The sequence below is a fragment of the Schistocerca nitens genome, chromosome 1, assembly GCF_023898315.1.
Source record: "Schistocerca nitens isolate TAMUIC-IGC-003100 chromosome 1, iqSchNite1.1, whole genome shotgun sequence".
Lineage (NCBI taxonomy): Eukaryota > Metazoa > Arthropoda > Insecta > Orthoptera > Acrididae > Schistocerca > Schistocerca nitens.
Window position 1 is genome coordinate 85,451,235 of NC_064614.1, and position 21,704 is coordinate 85,472,938.

General features: G+C 45.8%; 1 protein-coding gene across 1 annotated transcript in view; it reads left to right on the forward strand.

Annotated features, from left to right (window-relative positions):
* LOC126237500 (roundabout homolog 2-like) overlaps positions 1 to 21,704 on the forward strand; it is a 102,948-nt gene that overhangs the window by 18,727 nt on the left and 62,517 nt on the right. The window contains exon 2 of the mRNA XM_049947758.1: positions 17,766 to 18,089. Coding sequence (XP_049803715.1) covers positions 17,766 to 18,089 — 324 coding nt within the window. The remainder of the gene's footprint in view (positions 1 to 17,765; positions 18,090 to 21,704) is intronic.

Here is a 21,704-nt window from a genome sequence, read left to right on the forward strand (position 1 = left end):
TAACCTTTTTCGTAGGACTCTCCATACAGTTTATTGTGGAATTTGCAGCTCTCTGCTAGCTCTGCGAGTCGATTTTCCTGGGCTGCGAACAAATGCTTGCTGGATGCGTGCTACATTTTCATCACTCGTTCTCGGCCGTCCAGAACTTTTCCCTTTGCACAAACACCCATTCTCTGTAAACTGTTTATACCAACGTTTAATACACCACCTATCAGGAGGTTTAACACCATACTTCGTTCGAAATGCACGCTGAACAACTGTCGTCGATTCACTTCTGCCGTACTCAATAACACAAAAAGCTTTCTGTTGAGCGGTCGCCATCTTAGCATCAACTGACGCTGACGCCTAGTCAACAGCGCCTCAAGCGAACAAATGTACAACTAAATGAAACTTTATAGCTCCCTTAATTCGCCGACAGATAGTGCTTAGCTCTGCCTTTTCTCGTTGCAGAGTTTTAAATTCCTGAAGTTGTGGTATTCTTTTTGAATCACCCTGTATGTTGCCTGGTCGGACGAGTCTCGTTTGAAATTGTATCGAGAGTGGATGGACGTGTACGGGTATGGAGAAAACCTTATGAATCCATGGACCATGCACGTCAGCAGGGGACTGTTCAAGCTGGAGGAGGCTCTATATTGGTGTGGGAAGTGTGCAGTTCGAGTGATTTCGGCCCCCTGATACGTCTAGATACGATTCTGACAGGTGACACGTACGTAAGCATCCTGTCTGATCACCTGCGTGCATTCATGTCCATTGTGCATTTTGACAGTTCAAATGGCTCTAGACACTATGGGACTTAACATCTGAGGTCACCAGTCCCCTAGACTTAGAACTACTTAAACCTAACTAACGTAAGGACATCACACACATCCATGCCCGAGGCAGAATTCGAACCTGCGACCGTAGCAGCAGCGCATATCCGGACTGAAGCGACTAGAACCGCTCGGCCACAGCGTCCGGCCATTCCGACGGACTTTGGCAATTCCAGCAGGATAATGCGACACCTCACACGTCCAGAATTGCTACAGAGTGGCTCCAGGAAGACTCTTCTGAGTTTAAACAAAGGGATGCTTACAACGTGCCGTATAGAATAGACCTCCCCCCCCCTCTCCTCTTACGGATTTATGGACAGCTCTGCAGGATTAATGGTGTCAATTCCCTCCAGCTCACTGGGGCCCTACAAGGTATTAGGCAGGTGTACCATTTTTTCCCCTCTTCAGTGTAAACGTAATTCCATCGTAAACTCAGGAGCATGGGTCAGCAGCTGGTGGCTGAAATGTGATAATACAGTACCAACAGCCATTACTTTGATACTGTTTTATTAGCAACAGGTTTTACGTTCCTGTCACTTCACCTTCAGGCCTATCGCATGGAGGACACCAAGTACCAATCGTGCATGCGTAAGACAAACCACTAATATTCATATTTGGTTTCGCAGATATCAGAATTTCATGAGCATTGTGTTTTATGACTGCGTGGTTATCAGCGCCCGTACGAAGCCCCAATTTTTATACAGTCTAGTTTTTACACAATGCAATGCAGCCACTGCCACGAATGGTGATGATGATGAAATGATGAGGACAATACAAACAGCCAGTCCCCGGGCAGAGAAAATCCCCAACCCGGCCAGGAATCTAACCCGGGACCCCATGATCCCGAGGCAGCAAAGCTAACCATTAGACCTCGAGCTGCGGACAGCATGACACATGCTCATGATCTTCAGAGACCTAGCCTCTGCAGCTCTCTCCTCTTTAGTTACTCGCAGCCGATCAATAACGGTTAGAATTGACACCATATTCCTTCCATTAAGGATACCTTTTTTTGTCAGAACATGATTCTTGGGATTTAACACAATCTCTGAAACTTATTACTGCATCCATTACAGCTACTTCAGCGCTATCAGCCCGTCAAATACAGTTTTTGGTGTTAGCTCCCCTACGCACCTGTTGAAGCTTTCATTGTTATTGTGTCAGAGACCATGGAGATATCTCCTAAGAAGATCTGTGTTTACCAGTTCCCTTTATTTAGAATTAATTTCTTCCATTACAGCAAGGTTCAAATGGTTCAAATGGCTCTGAGCACTATGGGACTTAACATCTATGGTCATCAGTCCCCTAGAACTTAGAATTACTTAAACCTAACTAACCGAAGGACATCACACAACACCCAGTCATCACGAGGCAGAGAAAATCCCTGACCCCGCCGGGAATCGAACCCGGGAACCCGGGCGCGGGAAGCGAGAACGCTACCGCACGACCACGAGCTGCAGACTTACAGCAAGGAATGCTTGTAAGTGTATTGTCCGCCTGCACGCTCAATATCTAGCTATTGAAGCAAATGATGTGTTTAAACTGGTTGCCTGGAAACCTCTGTCTGGTGTTTAATTTCGTTATTGTTCACTTATAACACATACACTGAAGTTGGACAACAAAGCACTATATACGAAACACATGTGTTTAAATTTCAAATAAAAACCGCGCGCGGTCTGTGGCGTCTTGTCTCGATCGGCGCGGCTGGCACCCCCCCCCCCCCTTTCCCCAGTCGGAGGCAGGAGGGAGGTTCGAGTCCTCCTTCGGGCATGGATATGGATGTATGTGTTGTCCTTATCGTAAGTTAGGTCAAGTTAGTTTAATTAGTGTGTAAGCCTAGGGACCGATGACCCCAGCAATTTTGTCCCATAGCCCCTACCACAAATTTCCAATTTTCAAATTCAAGTAGCGAAAACTAAACGAATACGAGTACATCATAAGTTTTTGTAGCAGATAACCCATAGCCTTGTAGCTACGCCTTTAGTTAGATTTCAGCAGTAGTCAGAGCCTTCCAGGATACACTTGTATTTACAAAACATATTTAAGAGCCGAAAAAAATGAGGGATAGAAGAATAGATCACGTATTCTTACTTTAAAGTGACACAGGGACGTAGCACGTATCAACATTACGTTCATATTAAATGTACGAACAAACGGAATACGAAAATATTCATAAATATATACTTTTGTAATCGGTATGAAGTGCTCTTTCCTATAGAAGAGAAACATTTTTTTTCCAAATTTGTGGTCTTTTCAGTATCAGGTCCCCTTAGTATACATTAGTATACAGAACTTCAATGTGTAGAACACGAAATACGAGGCGCGTTTGAAAAGTCCGTGCAAAAATAATAACTACTTACTTGTTTGGGGTAAACTTTTTTTATTTTTCGACTTAGTCTCCTTTTAGACCTATACACTTCGACAAACGCTGCTCTAATTTGTTGATCCCTTCCAAATAATAGGAATTTTCCAAGTCTGCAAAATAGCTATTAGTTGCTGCAATCACCTCCTCACCTTGTCCCGCCAGCGATTTCTTCAAATTGGGGAACAAATAGTAGTCAGAGGGAGGAGGATGTGAAACGAGTTGGAATCCTATTTCCATTAATTTTGCGACCACAACTGCTGAGGTGTATGCTGGTGCATTGTCGTGATGGAAAAGGACTTTTTTGCTGTCCAATCGCCGACGTTTCTCTCGCATCTCGGTTTTCAAACGGTCCAACAACGATGAATAATATGCACCTGTAATAGTTTTACCCTTTTCCAGATATTCGATGAGGATTATCCCTTGCGAATCCCAATAGACAGTCGCCTTAATGTTCCCGGCCAAAGGAATGGTTTTCCCCTTTTTTGGTGCAGATTCTCCCTCGGTAACCCATTGTTTAGATTGTTGTTTGTTGGAGTATAGTAATGTATCCATGTTTCATCCATAGTGACGAAACGACGCTTAAAGTCCTGCTGATTCTTCCTGACAGCTGCAAACCATCCTTGCAACACTTCACACGATTCCGTTTTTGGTCAAGTGTGAGCAATCGCGGAACCCATCTTGCGGATAGCTTTCTCATATAAAAATGTTTATGCAAAATGTTATGTAGCCATTCATTGGAGATGCCCACAGCATTAGCAATCTCACCCACCTTAACTCTTCTGTCATCAATCACCATATCATGGATTTTATCAATGATTTCTGGAGTCGTAACCTTCACTGGGCGTCCAGAACGTTCAGCATCACTTGTATCCATATGGCCACTCCGAAAATTTTGAAACCATTTATAAACTGTTCTAAACGAAGGTACAGAGTCACCGTAATGTTTATCAAGCTTCTCTTTAATCTCCTGAGGCGTTTTGCCTGTCATAAAGTAATTTTTAATCACCACACGAAATTCTTTTTCGTCCATTTTTTGACAATCACTCTACTTCCTTGAATCACACGAATGCTAAACACAAAGAAATAGACCAATGTGGTTGAAATTTGGTGTGCATTCTTTCAAAAGATGCTATTAACTAAACATGACCTCGATACGAACCGGTGGTGCCATCTCTCGGACTTTGCACGGACTTCAAACGCCCCTCGTATTTTCAAATGTCTAAAGGCATCGAAAAAATGTATAAAACGCCAGAAACTGCTTTTGGTAATCTCTAGTGCTAGTTCCTTCATCCGATTCTAAAATCAGTCGCTAGACTGAAGCGTAGACCAAAAACCATTGTTTATTCCTAGGCACACCATCCTTAGTTACAACGCTCTTCGGTACTGAATGACATATTTCGTATGTTGTTAGTGGATTGATTACATCTGAAAATGGCAACTAGGTGCCGAAACCGGCAATGCGAACAGTGTAATTTTAAAGCGGCCTTGAACGTAATAACGTGTCATATTGCTTTGCGAAGTTCTTTGATATACACTCCTGGAAATTGAAATAAGAACACCGTGAATTCATTGTCCCAGGAAGGGGAAACTTTATTGACACATTCCTGGGGTCAGATACATCACATGATCACACTGACAGAACCACAGGCACATAGACACAGGCAACAGAGCATGCACAATGTCGGCACTAGTACAGTGTATATCCACCTTTCGCAGCAATGCAGGCTGCTATTCTCCCATGGAGACGATCGTAGACATGCTGGATGTAGTCCTGTGGAACGGCTTGCCATGCCATTTCCACCTGGCGCCTCAGTTGGACCAGCGTTTGTGCTGGACGTGCACACCGTGTGAGACGACGCTTCATCCAGTCCCAAACATGCTCAATGGGGGACAGATCCGGAGATCTTGCTGGCCAGGGTAGTTAACTTACACCTTCTAGAGCACGTTGGGTGGCATGGGATACATGCGGACGTGCATTGTCCTGTTGGAACAGCAAGTTCCCTTGCCGGTCTAGGAATGGTAGAACGATGGGTTCGATGACGGTTTGGATGTACCGTGCACTATTCAGTGTCCCCTCGACGATCACCAGTGGTGTACGGCCAATGTAGGAGATCGCTCCCCACACCATGATGCCGGGTGTTGGCCCTGTGTGCCTCGGTCGTATGCAGTCCTGATTGTGGCGCTCACCTGCACGGCGCCAAACACGCATACGACCATCATTGGCACCAAGGCAGAAGCGACTCTCATCGCTGAAGACGGCACGTCTCCATTCGTCCCTCCATTCATGCCTGTCGCGACACCACTGGAGGCGGGCTGCACGATGTTGGGGCGTGAGCGAAAGACGGCCTAACGGTGTGCGGGACCGTAGTCCAGCTTCATGGAGACGGTTGCGAATGGTCCTCGCCGATACCCCAGGAGCAACAGTGTCTCTAATTTGCTGGGAAGTGGCGGTGCGGTCCCCTACAGCACTGCGTAGGATCCTACGGTCTTGGCGTGCAGCCGTGCGTCGCTGCGGTACGGTCCCAGGTCGACGGGCACGTGCACCTTCCGCCGACCACTGGCGACAACATCGATGTACTGTGGAGACCTCACGCCCCACGTGTTGAGCAATTCGGCGGTACGTCCACCCGGCCTCCCGCATGCCCACTATACGCCCTCGCTCAAAGTCCGTCAACTGCACATACGGTTCACGTCCACGCTGTCGCGGCATGCTACCAGTGTTAAAGACTCCGATGGAGCTCCGTATGCCACGGCAAACTGGCTGACACTGACGGCGGCGGTGCACAAATGCTGCGCAGCTAGCGCCATTCGACGGCCAACACCGCGGTTCCTGATGTGTCCGCTGTGCCGTGCGTGTGATCATTGCTTGTACAGCCTTCTCGCAGTGTCCGGAGCAAGTATGGTGGGTCTGACACACCGGTGTCAATGTGTTCTTTTTTCCATTTCCAGGAGTGTATTTGATAATGCGCCAACGGAGAATACGTTCTAGCGAACTCTGTGCTCCACCACCCCTAGCTACTAGCCGAGTAGGTGAGGCTCACCAGGATCTAGCAATTGGAACCTCGCCTCGAGGACGTTATAACTCAATCAGCACGTGTAAACTTGTCGGTTTGGGAGGGGGGGGGGGGGGGGAGGCGGCGTTGTTATCAGCGGCGCAGCAGAGTGGTAATTCCATTCGGGTCTTCTGCCGCAAGCAACTCCTGTTAGCGCAAAACTGCACCCCATCAGGACACAATTGCAGAGCGCATAACGCAGTTTTGTCGACTCTGCAGCGTCAGCGATTCATCATCGGGCACTGCCGGAACAAAGAGGAGAAAGGGACGGACAGAGTGACGGGAAAGAGTGAGAGTGAGAGGGGGGGAGGGTGAGGGAGGGAGGGAGGGAGAGAGAGAGAGAGAGCCGGACGGAGCGAAGCGGAGAGAGCGACGGCGAGTTGTGGCCTAATTCCGCCCCCAGCGCGGCCCCGTAATCGCCGCCGCTACTCGCTACTCGCTACTCTGCCGGGTTTTCCCTGGGACGCCGCCGTCGCGTCCTGTATAGCCCTCCGTGGGCCGAACGTCGGGCGGGCCTCCGCCGGAGCCGGGGCCGGCGTGGCGTATTGTTTATGCGTTACGTGCGCGCCGCCTATCGCGGCAAGTGGTCTTTTACGGCGGGCGTGCGCCCGGGTCGCCCGTATAAATAAAAATCCTCGCCGGTAGTAAAATATGCTCTTGCCGTGCGAGGAGCAGCGGAACTGCGCATCCGGGCCACGGGCTACGTGATTCTCCTGCCGTTGTAATGTTTATCACAGGCGGGTACAGAGGCGACTTCTCTGCATACGGACGACGCTCGCATTCACCGTCACGTTTGCAACTCCTAAATTTCGCATTTTTGATCTTTTTCAGGATTTCGGACCTGAATCTGTACAAACGGAACCCTTATAAGATCGCATTATTATCCAGTCTGTCTGTCTGTCTGTCCGTCCGATTTTTTAAGAACCTTTTTCTCAGGAAGGAGTTTACATAACACGTGTAAATTTAGGTCTCCCATTAAGATGTGTGGTCTCTTGCTGCTGTACGAATTTTAAGCTTCTAAATAAATTCCATCAAAATATATAGTCATTTATGTCACATATTTTCATACTTGAAAATTCGCTGCCGGCCATTATGGCCGAGCGGTTCTAGGCGCTTCAGTCCGGAACCGCGCTGCTGCTACGGTCGCAGGTTCGAATCCTGCCTCGGGCATGGATGCGTTTGATGTCCTTAGGTTAGTTAGGTTTAAATAGTTCTAAGTTCTAGGGGACTGATGACCTCAGATGTTAAGTCCCATAGTGCTCAGAGCCATTTGAACGATATTTTACTCAGAGCCATTTGAACCATTTTTGAAAATTCGCTCATGAGAAACTCTAGTGCACTTCCTGCTGACCTAGAATCATGAAATTTGGCAATAAGCAAGGTTTAACTGTACAAGACAAGGAAAAAAGCCGCTAATTGTTAAGCTGTAACTATACACACGAAAAATAATATATTTTTGTCCACTGGAAGTCCGAATTAAAAAACGCCTTCAGTCACAACTTTTCGTGTTTTATTAAATTTACGATGCATTTCGGATTCTGTTGTCCATCATCAGGTGCAATTTGCGTAAATACATGCTTCGTTTTTTCTCTTGAATGAAGTGAAGTGCATATTCCAGTCATGAAAATGTCTGTGTTAGGTTATGAATTTCGTAACACAATCGCGAAAAATATGTGTGAAATAGTAGTAAAAATGAACAGTGTTTACACGTAGTCCAAGGTAAGCGTTTTTAACTTTTTAGCATCGTTATGGAGAGAAGAATGTATGAGGATGCTAAAAATTCCGGTGTATTGAATATAGTTACGTTTGAAACTGCAAAATATGGAAAAAATTATATTATATATTTGTAATTTTATCCTTCTGTCTGTCTGTCTATCTGTCTGTTAAGACCCTTTTTCTTTGGAACAGTTTGGCGCATCAAGTTCAAATGTATGTCACGTACTAAGGTTGATAATCTACTGGCGGCGTAAAAATTTTATGTTTCTGAGTCAATGAAACCACAAGAAACAGCCATTTGTATCGCATATTTTGATACTCGAAAACACACATCAAAACCTATAGTGTAGGTTACGTTGACTTAGAATCATGAAATTTGGCAAGAAGCAAATTTTCACAGTACAAGTACAGGGAAAAATCCGAAATTGTTAATTTGCTGTCAGATCACGCGAAAAAATATGTTTATCACCTGTTACACTTCATACTTGAAATTAAGAGGTTCTCAAAGGTCTTTACCTCCCTGGTGCCAATATCTTGTCAGTAATAATGTCGATAACTGCATCAATGTTATAAAAATCCAAATATTATGTTGGTATCGATAGTTGTGAGACTTAAGTGTGTTTTAGAATTTTGATTTACTTATTTGTAGGCTACGTGAATTTTATCCCAACGCGACAGCTCTGTCGTAATTTAAAGTGTATTGTGTTTACTCCTTCCTCAAAGCTCTTCAGTGAAATACAAATTGTCGAAATGCAATAACTTTTTTGTGAAGTTTTTGAAGCTCTTTCGCGAGATTACGTATCAATTTCCGTATTTTAATAGTTTGCTTAGTCTTTCGGTCTTTTTACAGATGACGTGGTCGTTGTCGAAGTAGATCAAGCATTAGCCACAGTCAAACTTCCTTAGAAACATATATGTCGCAAATATGGGTGTAACTACTGTTCGTCAGAAACCTTCCTTTTCTTTCTCAAATTGCGAGACTAAATTGAATATTGTAATATTTATAGAATATTTCTTCGATAAGTGCAGGAAAATAGATATATTGAGAACATAGACAATATTGAGGTCCCACAATAATACAAGGGCTATTTTTCTTTTTTTTTTAGCCTCCCATCAATTGTGAAATGGAAACCAAGCTAAAAATCAAAAATATTTTACTTGCAACAGTTAGCTATCCCTTACAGCCACTTCTCGACATAGTCGCTGATCCGACATAGACATTTGTCGCAGCTGGGTACCAACTTTGCGATACCCTCGTCATAGCAGGTAACCACCAGTGCTTTCCGCCAATTCCTTACGCTGGTCTGTGCCAAACGGACGTCCTCATAGCCAGAAAATTAGAGGGAGCCAAGTCTAAGCTGTATAGTGGGTGATCAAACATTTCCCATTGAAAACGCTGCATGAGCTTCGTAGTTACACCTACAGTGTGCAGCCGAGTTCTGGCCTGAAGCAGTAAACGCATGAGGCGTTATGTGGGCTGCATGAAATCAGGCTAAACCTCTCTGCAAACATTTCACACTTGGCGCGATATTCTGTACTTCTAAGCGTCCTTACGTACCCACTGTGTGCTCGGAACTGAAAAGTGCGACGGTAACGCTATCTATGGGCATACTAGAGACATTGCACAACACACCTGCACAAAGCTTCATCGCATTTTCACTGTGGTTTTAATTTTGCGACCGACTGGAGGTTGGAAAAAAAAATATCTCTTGTATTTATTTAATAGTTCGCTATGAAATGGCTTTTGGCTTTCTGAAGATGGCGTGGTAAGCCGAAAGGCAGTTCATAACGAACTATTATATAAATATTATGTCAATTGACGGTGAAGAGAGGGGAGGGGGAGGAAAGGAAACGAAAGGGGCTACTGATGTTAGCTGCGTCGGGACCTTATGCTAACTCGGCGGCGGGGAGTGAAGTTGCGTTAACCAGTACGACAATCTGACACAGTGTTGATTCCACTTGCATGGACTATATCGGCACGCCTCCTGAGCGACAAAAATTCTCACCCAGCGCCACCTATCCCCAGTCCATGTCCCCCCTTACTTGTTACTTTGAGATTCCGACAGAAGGTCGGACGTGATCGTGCAAGCATGCGCAATGAAGATGATGATGATGATGATGTTTGGTTCGTGGGGCGCTCAACTGCGTGACCATCAGTACCCGTACAAAGTCCCAATTTTTACACAGTCCAGTTTTTAACGCAGTCCAATCTAGCAACTGTCACGAATTATGATGATGATGATGATGAAATGCTGAGGACTACACAAAAAGACCTGTCCGCGGGCAGAGAAAATTCTCAGTCCGGCCGGGAATCGAACCCGAGACCATGTGATCCAGAGGCAGCAACGTTAACTCTTTTTTTTTTCTCATTTTGTTCGATATTGTTCGTTGCATTTGTTCGGTGCGGATGCCCCATGACACCAGTTCAATTTCAGTGTTGAGCCGTTGACTCAGTTTTTCATTGCATAGGGCAGCTAACCCTCTGACCGAACACGCAGCCATTAGACCACGAACTGCGGACCGCACTGACCGTGGTGGATTCATTGCCCATAGAGACGAATCAGTTATATGGATGCGTTGTGTATGTTCTTCCGGACATGTCCAAAAGAACAGACAGCACGCTTTCATATATACAGGGCGAGTCACCTAACGTTACCGCTGGATATATTTCGTAAACCACATCAAATACTGACGAACCGATTCCACAGACCGAACGTGAGAAGAGGGGCTAGTGTAATTGTTTAATGCAAACCATACAAAAATGCACGGAAGTATGTTTTTTAACACAAACCTACGTTTTTTTAAATGGAACCCCGTTAGTTTTGTTAGCACATCTGAACATATAAACAAATACGTAATCAGTGCCGTTTGTTGCATTGTAACATGTTAATTACATCCGGAGATATTATAACCTAAAGTTGACGTTGGAGTACCACTCCTACATTGTTCGATCGTGTGTATCGGAGAGCACTGCAACATAAATCGCGTTTCTACAGAATGATCTGCCAACGTTGCTCGAAAATGTCCCACTGGAAACGCGTCGACGTATGTGGTATCTGCATGATGGTGCACCTGCATATTCCACAATTAACACTAGGCTGACCCTTGACAGGATGTTCGACGGGCGTTTCATAGGACGTGGAGGACGCATAAATTGGCCAGCCCGTCCTCCTGATCTTACATCTCTGGACTTGTTTCTGTGGGGTACGTTAAAGGAGAATGTGTACCGAGATGTGCCTACAACCCCAGAGGATACGAAACAACGTATTGTGGCAGCTTGCGGCGACATTACACCAGATGTACTGCGGCGTGTACGACATTCATTGCGCCAGAGATTGCAATTGTGTGCAGCAAATGATGGCCACCACATTGAACATCTATTGGCCTGACATGTCGGGACACACTCTATTCCACTCCGTAATTGAAAACGGAAACCACGTGTGTACGTGTACCTCACCCCTCATGGTAACGTACATGTGCGTCAGTGAAAAAGACCAATAAAAAGGTGTTAGCATGTGGAAGCAATGTGCTGTTCCAGTCACTTCTGTACCTAAGGTCCATCATCGTTCCCTTTGGATCCCTACGTAATTCGGTGCTCTCCGACACACACGATCGAACAGCGGAGGAGTGGTACTCAAGCGTCAACTTTAGGTTACAATATGTCCGGATGTAATTAACATTTTACAATGCAACAAACGGCACTGATTACGTATTTATTTATATGTTCAGATGTGCTAACAAAACTAACGGGGTTCCATTTAAAAAAACGTAGGTTTGTGTTAAAAAACATACTTCCGTGCATTTTTGTATGGTTTGTATTAAACAATTACACTAGCCCCTCTCCTCACGTTCGGTCTGTGGAATCGGTTCGTCAGTATTTGATGTGGTTTACGAAATATATCCAGTGGTAACGTTAGGTGACTCACCCTGTATTAAATAACTATTATGTTGGAACATCAGTATTGTGTAATTATGTTTTCAGTATGACAATATAAAGTCATGTAAATATAAATGTTGAAGACCATAGCACAGGGTTATTACAAATGATTGAAGCGATTTCACAGCTCTACAATAACTTTATTAGTTGAGATATTTTCACAATGCTTTGCACACACATACAAAAACTCAGAAAGTTTTTTTAGGCATTCACAAATGTTCGATATGTGCCCCTTTAGTGATTCGGCAGACATCAAGCCGATAATCAAGTTCCTCCCACACTCGGCGCAGCATGTCCCCATCAATGAGTTCGAAAGCATCGTTGATGCGAGCTCGCAGTTTTGGCACGTTTCTTGGTAGAGGAGGTTTAAACACTGAATCTTTCACATAACCACACAGTAAGAAATCACTTGGGGTAAAGTCGGGAGAGCGTGGAGGCCATGACATGAATTGCTGATCATGATCTCCACCACGACCGATCCATCGGTTTTCCAGTCTCCTGTTTATGAAATGCCGAACATCATGATGGAAGTGCGGTGGCGCACCATCCTGTTGAAAGATGAAGTCGGCGCTGTCGATCTCCAGATGTGGCATGAGCCAATTTTCCATCATGTCCAATTACACGTGTCCTGTAACGTTTTTTTCGCAGAAGAAAAAGGGGCCATAAACTTTAAACCGTGAGATTGCACAAAACACGTTAACTTTTGGTGAATTGCGAATTTGCTGCACGAATGCGTGAGGATTCTCTATCGCCCATATTCGCACATTGTGTCTGTTCACTTCATCATTAAGAAAAAATGTTGCTTCATCACTGAAAACAAGTTTCGCACTGAACGCATCCTCTTCCATGAGCTGTTGCAACCGCGCCGAAAATTCAAAGCGTTTGACTTTGTCATCGGGTTTCAGGGCTTGTAACAATTGTAAACGGTAAGGCTTCTGCTTTAGCCTTTTCCGTAAGATTTTCCAAACCGTCGGCTGTGGTACGTTTAGCTCCCTGCTTGCTTTATTCGTCGACTTCCGCGGGCTACGCGTGAAGCTTGCCCGCACGCGTTCAACCGTTTCTTCGCTCACTGAAGGCCGACCCGTTGATTTCCCCTTACAGAGGCATCCAGAAGCTTTAAACTGCGCATACCATCACCGAATGGAGTTAGCAGTTGGTGGATCTTTGTTGAACTTCGTCCTGAAGTGTCGTTGCACTGTTATGACTGACTGATGTGAGTGCATTTCAAGCACGACATACGCTTTCTCGGCTCTTGTCGCGATTTTGTCTCACTGCGCTCTCGAGCGCTCTGGCTGCAGAAACCTGAAGTGCGGCTTCAGCCGAACAAAACTTTATGAGTTTTTCTACGTATCTGCAGTGTGTCGTGACCATATGTCAATGAATGGAGCTACAGTGAATTTATGAAATCGCTTCAATCATTTGTAATAGCCCTGTATATTATTTCTCAAGTCAACATCCCTTTTTCTCAACACCTACTATTCGTGCAGGGACGAATGAGGTATAGTTAGGAAGGTTTTCTAAACGGCTTCTGACATTGCCTACCTATTTTGCGTTAAAATTTCTATTTGGGGAAAATTTTAAGATAAAAGAGGCATCGTGGACGCGCAGCTTCATACCTATATTTTAGGAAACTAACTAACATTTTCTTATTACAAATAACTTATTTTCTGAATGATTTGTATACAGCATCGTCGTAGGTTATAACCGTGACCACTGCAGTAGTCCATTATCTCTGCCCGTCTGTCCCACGATTATACTTTCCGAAGCGACAAATACAGGGTGTTACAAAAAGGTACGGCCAAACTTTCTGGAAACATTCCTCACACACAAAGAAAGAAAATATGTTATGTGGACATGTGTCCAGAAACGCTTACTTTCCATGTTAGAGTTCATTTTATTACTTCTCTTTAAATCACACTAATCATAGAATGGAAACACACAGCAACAGAACGTACCAGCGTGACCTCAAACACTTTCTTACAGGGAATGTTCAAAATGTCCTCCGTTAGCGAGGATACATGCATCCACCCTCCGTCACATGGAATCCATGATGCGCTGATGCAGCCCTGCAGAGTGGCGTATTGTATCACAGCCGTCCACAATACGAGCACGAAGAGTCTCTACATTTGGTACCGGGGCTGCGTAGACAAGAACTTTCAAATGCCCCCATAAATGAAAGTCAAGAGGGTTGAGGTCAGGAGAGCGTGGAGGCCACGGAATTGGTCCACCTCTACCAATCCATCGGTCACCGAATCTGTTGTTGAGAAGCTTACGAACACTTCGACTGAAATGTGCAGGAGCTCCATCGTGCATGAACCACATGTTGTGTCGTACTTGTAAAGGCACATGTTCTAGCAGCACAGGTAGAGTATCCCGTATGAAATCATGATAACGTGCTCCATTGAGCGTAGGTGGACGAAACTAAAATGAGCTCTAACATGGAAATTAAGCGTTTCCGGACACATGTCCACATATTTTCTTTATTTGTGTGTGAGGAATGTTTCCTGAAAGTTTGGCCGTACCTTTTTGTAACACCCTGTATACGAGAGCTGTCCAGGAAGTAAGTTCCGATCGGTCGCGAAATTGAAACCACTGGGAAAATCCGGTAAAGCACAGATATGCTGGTCAGTGTCTCTAGTGTGCCCGTCGAGCGTGTCGCGTCGCTCTTTTCAGTTCTGAGTGAACAGTGAGCACGTAAAGATGCGTAGGGAATAGTGTCTCCCGCCAAGTATGAAGGCCTGGTTAGAGATTTCGCCTGTGTCATGCAGCCCACATAACACAACTGTCGAGCGGTTCCTTCTTCATGGCAATCCTCGGCCGCACACCGCAGGGGCAATGAAGACGCTCCTGCAGCGTTTCCGATGAGAAGTGTTTGATCACCCACAATACAGTCCGTAATTGGCTCCCCCTGAGTCTCATCTATACTCACAAAAACCGCTGGCTATGAAGACAAAATTTTTCCACCGACAACGAGCTGCAGACCAGTGTAGGTAACTGGCCGAAAGCACAGGTGGATGCTTTCTATGACGAGGATATTGGAAAGTTGATGCAACACAACAACAACACCCAAAGTCGGAGCGGCGACTATGCGGAGAAGTAGTTGGAAGGTGTACCTAACTGTTGCAAATAAAACGTTACTGGCTTTCACTGTGGTTTCCATTTCGCGACCGAACGGAACTTACTTTCTGGACAACCCTTGTACTTGTAATTGCTCCCTCTAAGTGTGATATATCTTTTGCTGCTACTGCCTAACGCGCTTACTGTAGCTGAAAATGTTTGTCGTGTTGATGATATACGTTATGTTGCTGTACTGACAGTCCCTCATATCTGCCTGTCTTACAAGCCGAGAGAAACATTTCGAAAGCAAAACACATTTCTGGACACACGGAAATGTATGTAGGCTGTATCATAAATTCACGATTATTATTTCACGTCAGAACGAAATTTCTGTTCCTCAGCGGAGTATGTGCCGATATGAAACTCCCTGATTTCCTGGCAGATTAAAACTGTGTGCCAAACCGAGACTCGAACTAGGGACCTTCGCCTTTCACGAGCAAGTGCTCCACCGACTGAACTACCCACGACTTGTCCTCACAAGTTTACTTTCGCCAGTACCTCGTCTGCTACATTCCAAACTTCGCAGAAGCTCTCCTGCGAACCGAGTTCGAGTCTCGGTCCGGCACGCAGTTTTAATCTTCCAGGAAGTTTCTTTATTTCACGTCGTTTGATTTATTTTTATTTTTAAATCTGATTTTTCTTCATTCCCACAGCTACCTTTATCCCAACGACTACACTTCAGTTATTCCAAATACTGTCAATTAAAGCTAAAAGTGTGCGGAAGTTTCTTACCGAACCCTGGAAGCTTTATAAAGTGTTTTTCGTCGACTATGGGCATTGTTTGCGGGCATTTTAGCGTTGAAAATCTAGTGTAGCTTCTAATACATGGCAAACAGTATTGCAGTACCCGATACACGGCCTAATGCGTTACTGTAGTATCCGATACACATTCTAAAACATTTTAGTAGCTAGGTGAGTTGAAACCGGTAATGACAAAAGAAACCATTTCTGCCACCAAAACATGTGATTGATAACATGTTGTTGTTGTGGTCTTCAGTCCTGAGACTGGTTTGATACAATTCTCCATGCTACTCTATCCTGTGCAAGCTTCTTCATCTCTCAGTACCTACTGCAGCCTACATCCTTCTGAACCTGCTTAGAGTATTCATCTCTTGGTCTCCCTCTACGATTTTTACCCTCCACGCTGCCCTCCCGTACTAAATTGGTGATCCGTTGATGCCTCAGAACATGTCCTACCAATCGATCCCTTCTTCTAGTCAAGGTGTGCCACAAACCTCTCTTCTCCCCAATCCTATTCAATACCTCCTCATTAGTTATGTGATCTACCCATCTAATCTTCAGCATTCTTCTGTAGTACCAAATTTCCAAACCTTCTATGCTCTTCTTGTCTAAACTAGTTATCGTCCATGTTTCACTTCCATACATGGCTACACTCCATACAAACACTTTCAGAAACGACTTCCTGACATTTAAATCTATACTCGGTGTTAATAAATTTCTCTTCTTCAGAAACCCTTTCCTTGCCTTTGCCAGTCTACATTTTATATCCTCTCTACTTCGACCGTTATCAGTTATTTTGCTCCCCAAATAGCAAAACTCCTTTACTACTTTAAGTGTCTCATTTCCTAATCTAATTCCCTCAGCATTACCCGACCTAATTCGACTACATTCCATTATCCTCGTTTTGCTTTTGTTGATGTTCATTTTATACTCTCGTTTCAAGACACTGTCCATTCCGTTCAACTGCTCTTCCAAGTGCTTTGCTGTCTATGACAGAATTACAATGTCATCGGCGAACCTCAAAGTTTTTATTTCTTCTCCATGGATTTTAATACCTACTCCGAATTTTTCTATTGTTTCCTTTACTGCTTGCTCAATATACAGATTGAATAGCATTGGGGAGAGGCTACAACCCTGTCTCACTACCCTCCCAACCACTGCTTCTCTTTCATGCCCCTCGACTCTTATAACTGCCATCTGGTTTCTGTACAAATTGTAAATAGCCTTTCGCTCCCTGTATTTTACCCCTGCCACCTTCAGAATTTGAAAGAGAGCATTCCAGTCAACATTGTCAAAAGCTTTCTCTAAGTCTACAAATGCTAGAAACGTAGGTTTGCCTTTCCTTAATCTTTCTTCTAAGATAAGTCGTAGGGTCAGTATTGCCTGACGTGTTCCAACATTTCTACGGAATCCAAACTGATCTTCCCCGAGGTCGGCTTCTACCAGTTTTTCCATTCGTCTGTAAAGAATTCGAGTTAGTATTTTGCAGCTGTGAGTTATTAAACTGATAGTTCAGTAATTTTCACATCTGTCAACATCTGCCTTCTTTGGGATTGGAATTATTATATTCTTGTTGAAGTCTGAGGGGATTTCGCCTGTCTCATACATGTTGCTCACCAGATGGTAGAGTTTTGTCAGGACTGGCTCTCCCAAGGCTATCAGTAGTTCTAATGGAATGTTGTCTACTCCCGGGACCTTGTTTCGACTTAGGTCTTTCAGTGCTACTGATAACATACTTTTCTGAAAACCTTCACTCATCTCCGTGTCCCAAATCTCTAATTCGTTATTGTAGTATCCGATACATGGTCTAGGCCATTTCAGTGGCTAGAGGACTTGCAACCGGTAATAACAAAAGAAACCATTTCTGCCACCAAAACAGGTGATTGATAACATACTTTTCTGAAAACCTTTATTCATGACAGTGTTCCGCATGCCTGCTGATCCATTAAGACGAGTGATGGGACACGATGACAGGTAGATAATGTGGGCTCGGCACAGGAGGTAACGTGTGTGTGGGTGTGTGTTGGCAGGTCTGCAGCTGGGCACGCCGCTGCGGCCGCCGCGCATCACGGAGCACCCCACGGACGCGACGGTGCCTCGCCACGACCCGGCCACGCTCAACTGCAAGGCGGACGGCGAGCCAGAGCCCACGATCGCCTGGTTCAAGGACGGCGAGCCGGTGCGCACGTCGGCGGCGGACGCGCGCTCCAGCCGCGTCCTGCTGCCCACCGGCTCGCTCTTCTTCCTGCGCGTCGTGCACGGCCGCAAGGACTCCGACGCCGGCGTCTACTGGTGCGAGGCTCGCAACGCCGCCGGCGTCGCCAAGTCGCGCAACGCCACGCTCGAGGTCGCCGGTGAGTACCCGCAACTGGCGCCGCTCGGTGCGGTGTGCGGCTGCTGTCGCGCGGCTGGCGGCTGGCGGCTGCGGCAGCTAACGCAGCACTCGCCGCCTGGGAAGTATCAGGAGCGGTTCCTTACATGGGAAACTCCCCATCGCAACCCTCTCAGATTTAGTCGTAAAATGCCCCGTGGATAGCACGTCAAAACCAGAACACTGGTCAGGCACGAAAACAGAAAGAAATTATACTGAACTGTGAAAAAAAGGGAGCAAAATACAAACAGTGAACGGTCCAAGCTCAAGATGGGCAACATCGAGTGAATTACACTACTGGCCATTAAAATTGCTACACCAAGAAGCAATGCATATGATAAACGGGTATTCCTTGGACAAATATACTAGAACTGACATGCGATTACATTTTCACGCAATTTGGGTGCATAGATCCTGAGAAAGCAGCACCCAGGAGAACCACCTCTGGCCGTAATAACGACCTTGATACGCCTGGGCCTTAAGTCAAACCGAGCTTGGATGGCGTGTACAGTACAGCTGCCCATACAGCTTCAACACGATTCCACAATTCATTAAGAGTAGTGACTGGCCTATTGTGACGAGCCAGTTGCTCGGCCACCATTGACCAGACGTTTTCAATTGGTGACAGATCTGGAGAATGTGCTCACCAGGGCAGCAGTCGAACATTTTCTGTATCCAGAAAGGCCCGTACAGGACCTGCAACGTGCGGTCGTGCATTATCCTGCTGAAAAGTAGGGTTTCGCAGGGATCGAATGAAGGGTAGAGCCACGAGTCGTAACACATCTGGCATGTAACGTCCACTGTTCAAAGTGCCGTTAATGCGAACAAGAGGTACCGAGACGTGTTGATGCTGTAAACAGAACCTGGATTCATCCGAAAAAGTGACGTTTTGCCATTCGTGCACCCAGGTTCGTCGTTGAGTACACCATTGCAGGCGCTCCTGTCTGTGATGCAGCGTCAAAGGTAACCGCAGCCATGGTCTCCGAGCTGGGAGTCCATGCTACTGCAAACGTCGTCGAACTGTTCGTACAGATGGTCGTTGTCTTCTAAACGTCCCCATCTGTTGACTCAGGGATCGAGACGTGGCTGCACGATCCGTTACAGCCATGCGGATAAGATGCCCGTCATATCGACTGCTAGTCATACGAGGCCGTTGGGATCCAGCACGGCGTTCCGTTTTACCCTTCTGAACCCACCCATTCTCGACCAACGCGAGCAGAAATGTCGCAATACGATAAACCGCAGTACCGATAGGCTACAATCCGACCTTTATCAAAGTCGGAAACGTGATGCTACGCATTTCTCCTCCTTACATGAGGCATCACAAGAACGTTTCACCAGGCAACGCCGGTCAACTGCTGTTTGTGTATGAGAAATCGGTTGGAAACTCTCCTCATGTCAGTATGTTGTAGGTGTCGCCACTGGCGCCAACCTTGCGTGAATGCTCTGAAAAGCTAATCATTTGCATATCACTGCATCTTCTTCCTGTCAGTTAAATTTGGCATCTGTAGCGCGTCATCTTCGTGGTGTAGCAATTTTAATGGCCAGTAGTGTAAGATAAACCGTGGCATAGTGGTTGCGTGGTTACGGCGTAGAACAGCGAAGTGAGAGATCCTTGTTCAAACCTCACTCGAGTCTTTTTTTTCCACAAAATTATGAACTTACGGTCCTGTCATCGACGCAAACGATCTCCTTCAATAGTCTCGGCAACTGTCGTCCTATACATTGGTTAAAGAATATGAGTCATATGGTAAGAATGTATTACCGTATCAAATAAATGTAGTGAATAGTGAGAGCAGGCGAGATGGCGTATAGACTGTCAATTACTCTCATGCTCATAAATCAAGGATAATGCTGATACATGGTGAAAGAACGCTCTGGTGGGCGGTTTGTGCGTTTAAATCACCTCGGGGTATGACCATGCGGTGCATTTGACCTGCGATCGTCGCACGGTAGCGCTGGCAGCAGTCCACATACGCAGAGGTGTGTTGATGCATGTCAGAGTACGGTGCAGCGAGTAAGTGTGCAGACATTTTCAGACGTGCTAATGGTGACTGTGTGTTAAAAATGACTCAAAGAACACATATTGATGACGTTATGTGGGGCAGAATACTAGGGCGACTGGAGGCTGGTCAAACACGGCAGGTCGTAGCACAGCCCTCCGTGTGGCACAAATAGTGATTTCAAGATTATGGCAACGATTCCAGCAGACAGGAAACGTGTGCAGGCGCCACAGTACGGAAAGTTCACAGATCACAACACCATCAGTGCCCGCAGACGGCCACGGGGTACTACAGGTAGACTTGCTCGGCACCTTACCGCAGCCACTGGAACAGTTGTCTCCTGACACACAGTCTACAGACGACTGAACAGAAATGGTTTATTCGCCTGGAGACCTGCAAGGTGCATTTCACTGACCCCTGGTCACAGGAGAGCCCGTAAAGCCTGGTGTCAAGAACACAGTACATGGCCATTGGAACAGTGGTCCTAGGTTAGGTTCAGGGGGACGAGTCCAGGTATAGTCTGAACAGTGATCCTCACTGGTTTTTCATCTGGCGTGAACCAGGAACCAAATACCAACCCCTTAATGTCCTTGAAAGGGACCTGTATGGAGGTCGTGGTTTGATGGTGTAGGGTGGCATTATGATTGGTGTACATACGACCCTGCATCTCTTTGATAGAGGAACTGTAACAGGTCAGGTGTATCGGGACGTCATTTTGCACAAGTATGTCCGCCTTTCCAGGGGTGCAGTGGGTACCACCATCCTTCTCATGGATGATAACGCATGGCTCCACCGAGCTGCCATCGTGGAGGAGTACCTTGAAAGAGAAGATATCATGCGAATGGAATGGCCTGTCTGTTCTCCAAACCTAAACCCCATCGAGCACGTCTGGGATGCTATCGGTCGACGTATCGCTGCACTTCTTCAAACCCATACGACACTCCAGGAGCTCCGACAGGCACCGCTGCAAGAATGGGACACTATACCCCAGCAGCTACTCGACCACCTGATCCAGAGTACGCCAACCCGTTGTGCGGCCTGTGTACGTGTGCATGGTGATCATATCCCATATTGATGTCGGGGTACATGAGCAGGAACAGTGGCGTTTTGTAGCACATGTGTTTCGCGACAGTTTTCTCAACTTATCACCAATACCGTGGACTGACAGATCTGTGTCGTGTGTGTTCCCTATGTGCCTTTGCAATTAGCGCCAGTTTTGTGTAGTGCCACGTTGTGTGGTACCACATTCTGCAGTTATCCTTGATTTTATCCTTGATTTATGAGCATGAGTGTATGTTACAGCAAAGGAATTCAAGAGTCAAAACTTTCGAAACGGAACATATGAATCATAACATGTGGTACTGGCGCAGAGGTCTGTTCAAAAAGTTCCGGAACATTCGTAGTTTCGTGCCAGTGGTGCGTTGGAGCGAAATGCGACTGGCATTTCTGCACATGACAGTGTTTAATGTGTAAATGCCGGAAGTTTCACTGGTGCATGTCTTTTAATTATTGTTCAGTGTTGTACTGAGTAGAACGTTGTGTCGCACACTTTCCGAATTTCGAGATGGCAGAGTTAGAGGAGCAACGTGCCTGCA